At 36.4% G+C, this 7,798-nt stretch overlaps 1 protein-coding gene across 2 annotated transcripts in view; it reads right to left on the bottom strand.

Moving 5' to 3' along the window:
- Window positions 1-3,809, bottom strand: part of LOC103983150 (syntaxin-22) — a 5,386-nt gene extending 1,577 nt beyond the window's left edge. The window contains exons 1-4 of one of the 2 annotated variants that reach the window (XM_009400330.3): window positions 3,396-3,809; window positions 1,356-1,449; window positions 500-639; window positions 1-3 (exon numbers count right to left, since the gene is read on the bottom strand). The exon at window positions 1-3 is cut by the window's left edge and continues 72 nt beyond it. In XM_009400330.3, coding sequence (XP_009398605.2) covers window positions 1-3; window positions 500-639; window positions 1,356-1,449; window positions 3,396-3,583 — 425 coding nt within the window. In that variant the 5' untranslated portion in view covers window positions 3,584-3,809. The remainder of the gene's footprint in view (window positions 4-499; window positions 640-1,355; window positions 1,450-3,395) is intronic. The other variant, XM_009400329.3, reaches the window with a different exon arrangement.
- Window positions 3,810-7,798: the final 3,989 nt, after the last annotated feature.

Genomic DNA, 7,798 nt, shown 5'->3' with positions numbered 1-7,798 from the left:
TAACTACACAAAATAACCAGGATATAACATCAGGTACCAATTTATGGAGATAACATAAAATTTATTTGAATAATCACATGGGTTTAAGATAAGAAAAGTTAACTATAATGAACAATCCATCATGCTCATTATCATAATTTAATACACTAGTCAAATACCAAGCCAGCCACTTCTTTTTCCCCTTTATAAGTGTAGCAAGAGGAATTTCTAAAGGTTAGGAATGAACAGGACTAACAGTTGCTCCAGAAGTAACAGAAATCCAAAGAATAATTTTTATCCAAAAAAATCCCCAAATATTCGTTCTCTCAAAAGTAACCATACCAAGGAAAATATGTGGAAGTCTAAAATCCATCAAAGCAATTCCGCATATAAAGCAAGTTGCATATAAGAGATGCAAAATAGCAACATGTGACACTTTTGTCGATGCTATTGAGATTAAGAAAGCATGAAGCCATTCAAACCCAAAATCCAACATCAATAATCAAATATAGCAGGTTACCTTGAAGGAAGAACTGCTTGGGGAACCAATGGCATATATGCAGTCTCTCTTTCAGCTGCAAGCCTTTGAAGATTCTTGAACTCTTTCAGAATATGTTGGAAATCCCTTGCAAGTTTTGCATCAGCTACTTTTTTGTTTGCCTACAGTTCAACTAAATGCTTAAGCAAAAGAAAGATATTTGTGAAGAACAATGTGATTTGCATTCATTAACATGAATCATGCCTTCTCTCGTGCCCTTTACCAACAACAAAGGATCAGCTATAGAAGAGGACTAATGGTTGGTATTCTTAAAAACTGCTGACTTGATGTCAACCCACTATGGTTATCACAATATTCTCAGAAAAGACAATCTCAAACAAAACAGTGAGTAGATTTAAATTATGAGGTTTTGCTGGTAGGAAATTCAAGCTTATAAATTGCAACTTCAGCTCAAACTTATAAGAGTCTAGAAGTCTAGAATATGTAGAACATGACAAGGCTGCATTACATTGTGGAGTTTATTAAGGCATAAATTCACCTTATGTTTTTTTCTTTATTATGCATGTAGGCCCTTGAAAAAGTATAAAAGAGAAAAAAAAATAAGTCGTATATGATAATATCATTGTAAAAAACAGTAATTAAAAGTTCAGTTTGTTGAAGCCTTCTATATCTTCTGATCATAATATGTAGTGCTTATTGGTGAAAAAGTTTATACTTAAAATCTAAATGAACGAATTGGATAAAATACAACTCATTGACAAAATTGTATGTTCCATGATTAATGTTGGTTCATGAGGAAGCCCAAGTAACAGTACCTCCAACATGGAATCAGTAAAATAAACAAAACCAAAAGCACATGCAAAAGATGGACACTTACACTAACTTCAAGGCGGTGGTCTGTTTCACTAACTTGTTCAAGTTTGGCACAAGTATCTTTAACTAACTGTCCAATTTGTAGCCTTGTATTGCATCTGCCAGAAGAAAAGATCAAATTAAGCAAAAAAAAAAAAAAGCCAGTTCTTGGGAAGAGAAATTCTAAAGAACACTGTACATACAGTCAAAGACACATAAAATCTTGCCAGAAAAATAAAATGCAAGGCTGATTTAGTGGTAAGTTTCAAACTTGGGGACTGGGTTAGTACACCACTAACATGTGAAAAGAACACAATATAGTAACTGATCCCCACAATCAGATGGGTTCTGACAAATTTGCTAAAAGAACTACATGCTACAAAAAAAATAGATCTTGGAAGCACATCTCGGAACATGCGAAAAGAACACTACGTTAACAAGCCTACCTTACTCTAAACCAAATAAAAAAATTATATTTTTTGAAACAACTTTAAGGAGTTATGCTTTTATCACACTAAGAAACAAAAATATGCATTTTACAGTTGAAACATATGTTTTTAGTAGAAGGGAAAAGAGTATGTAGATCTACAAGTTATATGGAAGAAGAACAGTAACTAATGATCACTATCCGTCATATACTAGGATTCATTGTTTACTTTACACAGCTCAAAGCACCCTAGAATATAACACAGTACAAGAAATAAAGCTGCTCCAACTGTATAAATTAAAAGATATGAAAGAGAATGTTATATTTGTCTCTTATGTTTGACTTTCTAACTGAAGTGGAAAAGAGCGAAAGTTGGTTCTTCCTTCAGTATAATTTGAGAAAGAAGGAAAGGGTAATATGGTTATTCTGAGATATGGTTTGGGTCCTCTGACTTCAAAAACTTTTAGGGGCATCACAAGGTTTGGTACCTTATCAGTTGATCACAAACTACCATTACCTGAAGACCTTGATCACCGAAAACAAAAACATGATCCATAAAAAACTAGGCCCTAACAGTTATGAACAAGAAAGCCAAAATACTAAACTATCATAATGCAAAGAACTAAAGACAATTTTTGACCAAGTTCACCACTTCATCTGGCTAAAAAAAGAAACAGGGTCTTATAATCAACTTTTGATTTTCATAAAACCAAATGGCAGATCAGCACATTAACAAGCACGGTCAACTAAAAATCACCAATACTTCATTCTAATCGATGAACTTACAACAATTATTTTAACAATAGGATTCATTGGTCCCATTAATAGATCAAATCAGGTGTCAAACCAATTGGCCATAGTGTCTATTCGAATTCTAACTGATACTTAAATTTCGATGACTGAATCAGGTCTTTCTAATAATCCAATTTACAAACAGCTCCAGATAACAAGTCATCCATCACTAGCGATAGACGAGGCTGCATGATGCGAATACTCCATCATTAATTGCTAATAAGAATTTGTGACCATCAACATGATATAGTAGAGAACAAATTAAAACCCTATGTAACTCTCTTTATAAGGAAGAAACATCTGAAAGTATCTCCTTAAGGTTTAAATATTCGCTAGGTCTCCTACAAGCCTGATATTATGCAATATAAAACATATTTTGCAAGCATAAAAGCTTTATTCTCTAATCATCTGTTTCATTAAGCTAGAGCCATCAAACACAACTCACAACTGAGAACGCTCAATAAAGTTGTGTCAAAATTTTACAACTGACAATAATGTAGCTATCAGCCCACGAGAGTAGAATCCAGAATTCTGGACAAGTGCAAGCTTAGGGCAGTGTCATAGGTAATACTTTCACGGCGTCAGCTTATGGATGCAGGAAACAACTTTCACATACACGGAGATGGTCTAGCAATATGCTGCTTAAGAGACATGTCCATCTCAAAGGCAAAACCACAAAAACCCATCGTCAATAGAGTGAGAATCCCATCTTCTGAATGGAATTCAAACTAAAGCACTTGCGACCACCAATTCAGAGCAACAAACATCAATTAATTAAGATTAAGATAGACCAATCGGAACCCAAGAATAAAAACGGAGATTTTCCACGAGGAAAGAAACCCTCACAACTTCTGGCGGAGCTCGGGGGTGTCCTTGGGGGTGCCGATCGTGTTGACGAGGCGCTCGAAGTTACGGACGGCCGTGGTGATCTGGAACAGCCCGGCAGCGACGGCCTGCGTCGAATCTTGTCGCCCGTTGGTCAGATCCCTCCGGCCGGTGACCGGCCACCCCGACTCCAGATCCTGGAAGCTCATCCTCTCCCCCTCGATTCCTAGCAGATAGAAAGAGGGGGAGCAAGGAACAAATCCCAAACCCGAACCGTAACCCTAGAAATCCGTGGTCGATCCTGTCGATCGGAGGCAGTGGGGACTCGCGAAGGAAGAAATTGAGGAAGAACAGCGATCGAAAGATCGAAGGCTTCGTCGAATTCGCGGGGGAAGAACCGAAATAAAGAGGTTGGGATACGAAGAGGAAAAAATAACAACCAATACAAAACCAATAATATATAAAGACGATTCGAAGGACCGACCGCGAATAATTGTATTGCCGAGACACGTCATTATTGTTTTTAAAAATTGTTTTTTATTCTATTAATATTCATACAAAGGATTGGCAGTGTCTTCTTTCTTTAGAAAACTTTAAATTTCTATTGGAAATATATTTTTTGGTTGATAATAAGGCATTAAAGGTTTAAGGTTTGTATTTATATAATTGGAAATAAGTCTACAAAAATTCTAGAATTTCGAATCATATATTTTTTTCATAAAACATTTCTCATTCCTTTTTTTTACGCTCTCATGAAGTTTTCATGTGTTCATACATCTACATCAATTTCCCTATGACCGTGCCCACAACTTAGTAATATTAAATCAACCATGATGATATCATTATGGAATGAATTAAATCAGATAGACAAAACTATTAATTAGGTTGATAAAAATATACTTTCAGATTATTTTTTATTTTTATTAGGTTTTTCCACACAATTGATACGGACAGTCACTTTGGACTAACCTTAGATCATTTTAAATCCGAATTATGAGTAGGTTATTGGTAGATTAGGAGTAGTAATGAGCCAAATCCGGCTAAGTACTTAATAATGGGATGTTTCTAAAGAGATGAAGGGTGCAATATTTGATGTGTACCAAGAACATTCATTGTGAGTTATGATGGGCTCTATCACCATGAAATTTATTAGGAATGATGATGCATCTCAACTTTCTTAGAAAAGGAATTCATATATGTTGATGTTGTGGGTGATTGGACTACATCTAATAGCATTTTACTTGTTGTACTTGTATTTTCCATGTTCCTTCCACTGTATAACTTCATCAAATTTCAACATTGGATCCTATTTCATATAGGTGTTAAAACTATTTTTTATGTTAAATTGATCCTTGAATCATTTGTTTCATAGTAGATAATTTTGTACCACCATCTACTTTCTGTAGTCACAGTTTGTTTCTTCCAATTTTACTTTAAAAATACATATGACATCCACAAGACTTTCAAATGGCATAAATTTTATTATGTTTTTAGTTTGATATCAAAACATTTTTTTTATATTGTCTTTATTTTTTCCTGATGTATGATTGATAACAAATAGTTTCACATCTACTTTCAATATTTATAGCTCAACCTTTCAAAGTAATTTCACAATTAATGGAACTTATGCTTTCACTATATTTAGAATAAAAATCAATACATCATATCTCATTCATGATTTATGTTTTTGAATAAAATGATATTTATAAAAAATATAAGATGATATGATGTCTTATGTTCAAAACTTATCCATGCTATATTTGTAAAATAATAATAATAATATAATTCAATAGATTGTGTATTATCTAAAATTTAAGATCTTATGAATCATTTAGCACCCCTCATTTTAAGAATATAATTCAATATATCAGTTCTATGGTATGACCACTTATACATCACCGAGAAAAAATAATATATCTTTCAGGAATACTACATGCAATCTATCCTCACGCAAGATATGTAGTCATTCATTCTTCATCTAAACAATTAATAATTTGAGGCCATCTTTGCATGCTTTGCTTTGGTTTGTGATCATTTCCTCAAGCTAAGTATCAGATATGCTTATCAATGATTCTAAGAGTCTCATTTGCAAGTAAAGCACCACTCGATATAAAAATAGCGTATTGTTTGATTAAATGTTCTATCATGTTATACTTATAATAACATCTATTTCCGTAGAATGCATTTATAAAGAGGTAAGAGAAATGTTTATCTCGAATCAAGACTTAGTATTAAGACTTGATATGTGACAATATGAAAAGTAAAACATCACTCGAGAAATGTTTAGCTAAATCAAGACTCGATAAATAACAAATATGATAAACACGAGGGCGTTTGGTCAATAACCTAGTCATATCAATATTTTATCGAATATAAAATATTTGAAGAATATTTTTACAATATAATGAAATATTTTCCTAATTTGATCGATTATAAAAATTCATTTGCCTACAGTAATCAAGATCATAAGCTGCTTACCCAGATCACCCTTACTCAACTCCTTTATTAACTTGAGTGTGAGATGAATGATATCAAATATCTTATCCGATCATGATCTTCTTATATGTTGACGTGATAGACGTTTTTTTATAGTAGATTTCTTACTCACACAAGTCCAAACTAAGTTGGATTGATCGCATCTTTCCCTAAGAATGTGCATCACTTGATGTAAACTATCATTGTCAGTGTTAATAAGTACCGCCGGTTAAGACATTCTGATATTTTTATGGTCCATTTGTGGCCTAAAGAGTTCCTCTCGTCCATTTCAAATTCAGTGAGGTCTCCGGTAATTATTGTACCTCTTGTACCATATCTTCATGACATGTGGAATATTTAGTGTCCATTTGGAATGATATATATCAGGCTGAAAACTGTACCCTAAATGAAAGAAACATAAGAGAAGGAGTCGAATAAGCTGTGCTCTTCGGCAAACAAAGAGATCGCAGTATGTGATCGAAGAGAATGGTATGCAGTGATACTTCTGCAGAGAAATTAACAGGAAGTAATTACAGCTAATTCTTTCACCTGTAGAGTCGAAAAAAGATGGTATTCAAATGGGAAATGGGAGAAGCCATCGGTCACGAGTACAAGCTCTGTAGTAAGAGATAGGGTCTTGGAAGAACATGGAAGACATGCTCATGTGCAGCCAGCAAGCGTGCATGTACAGTGTACTCTTCCTCTTCTTTTTCTTCTTTGTTGACATGACTCATCAACCTCCTGGCCGAAATGTCACGCACGCACACAGACATCTGCCTCGTGATCCATCTTCCACGCAGCTCCACTCCAGTGTGCGTCAACATACAGCCATCGTAAATACTACAAACCCTAGCGAGAGGCTGAACTTTCTCAGGAGACGTCATGCATGCTCCAACATGTACATTGAATGGGTGTTATCAGAACACAGGAAAGATGCTCTCCTTGCCTGCTTGCTCGGGTAATACCAACAGGGCATTCATTGTTGTGTCACACTACACTGGGAAAGCTATCCAACTTTCCCAAAAGGAGAAGAAAAGGCTCGACCAACGACCACACAGCATGTAAGCGAAGCTCCAACCCCACCTGTCCCCCATCTACCACTGTGTTGAAGACTGCATGTGTCGCCCCGTCACCTCCCCTCATCATTGCTGCACCCACTCGTCCTCGCCTGAGCGGCGACTGCTTGTTGATCGGGGAAGACGTCCTTTCCCAAACTAAAACGAGGAGGACATTAATGGCGGATGAACGCTGTGGCTGGGGGCGGTGGGGGTTTCTTGCCGAAGGGAACAGGCGGCGATGCCACGGTCGAGATGTTGACCCCAGCCGCAGGTCCGCCATGGAATCCAAGGGGCCCACCAGGGTAACATGGGCAACGTGCACTTGCCTCGCGTGGGGTCCACCATTGCATCCTCATAATCGGTGAGGCGGGTAACTCACGAGGTTTGCGAGCCTCAGAGCGACAATTACATATGTATTAATCCTTTAATTTTAAGTTACTACTTTTCATTAATCTTACAATAATAATAATCATATAGTTAATGGCCTGCAACGGGAAACGCGAAGTGGCTCCGCATGTGCGAGGCGGGACCCAGCGGTCGCCGCACGTCACGAGCCCGAGCAGACCACGTGGACACTTGCTGACCCAGATCGCCTCGAGCCCCGTGCGCCCCATCTGTGTGGGGGTAGTGATCGCAATTAGGACAACATGTTTACTGTTAGAATTCCCTCTTTCGAGAGTATTTTTTTCCTCCATTACATAATTAAATCGATTAATATGTCTAAATGTCAGTAATCTACGCTGACATGCCTATCATTTGACATGATGAGCAACAAAGATAAAGAATTGATTTAAGATTCGTATCAAATAATGTGAAATATGTATAAACGAATCAAATTGATTCGCAGCAAATCAATTGGTGGTCAACATTTCGGGTCAAAATAATCATGTG

This window comes from Musa acuminata, chromosome BXJ2-4 (genome assembly GCF_036884655.1).
Source record: "Musa acuminata AAA Group cultivar baxijiao chromosome BXJ2-4, Cavendish_Baxijiao_AAA, whole genome shotgun sequence".
NCBI classification, from domain to species: Eukaryota; Viridiplantae; Streptophyta; class Magnoliopsida; order Zingiberales; family Musaceae; genus Musa; species Musa acuminata.
The sequence above is the reverse complement of the archived record's forward strand: the minus strand, read 5'-3'. Positions and strand labels throughout refer to the sequence as shown.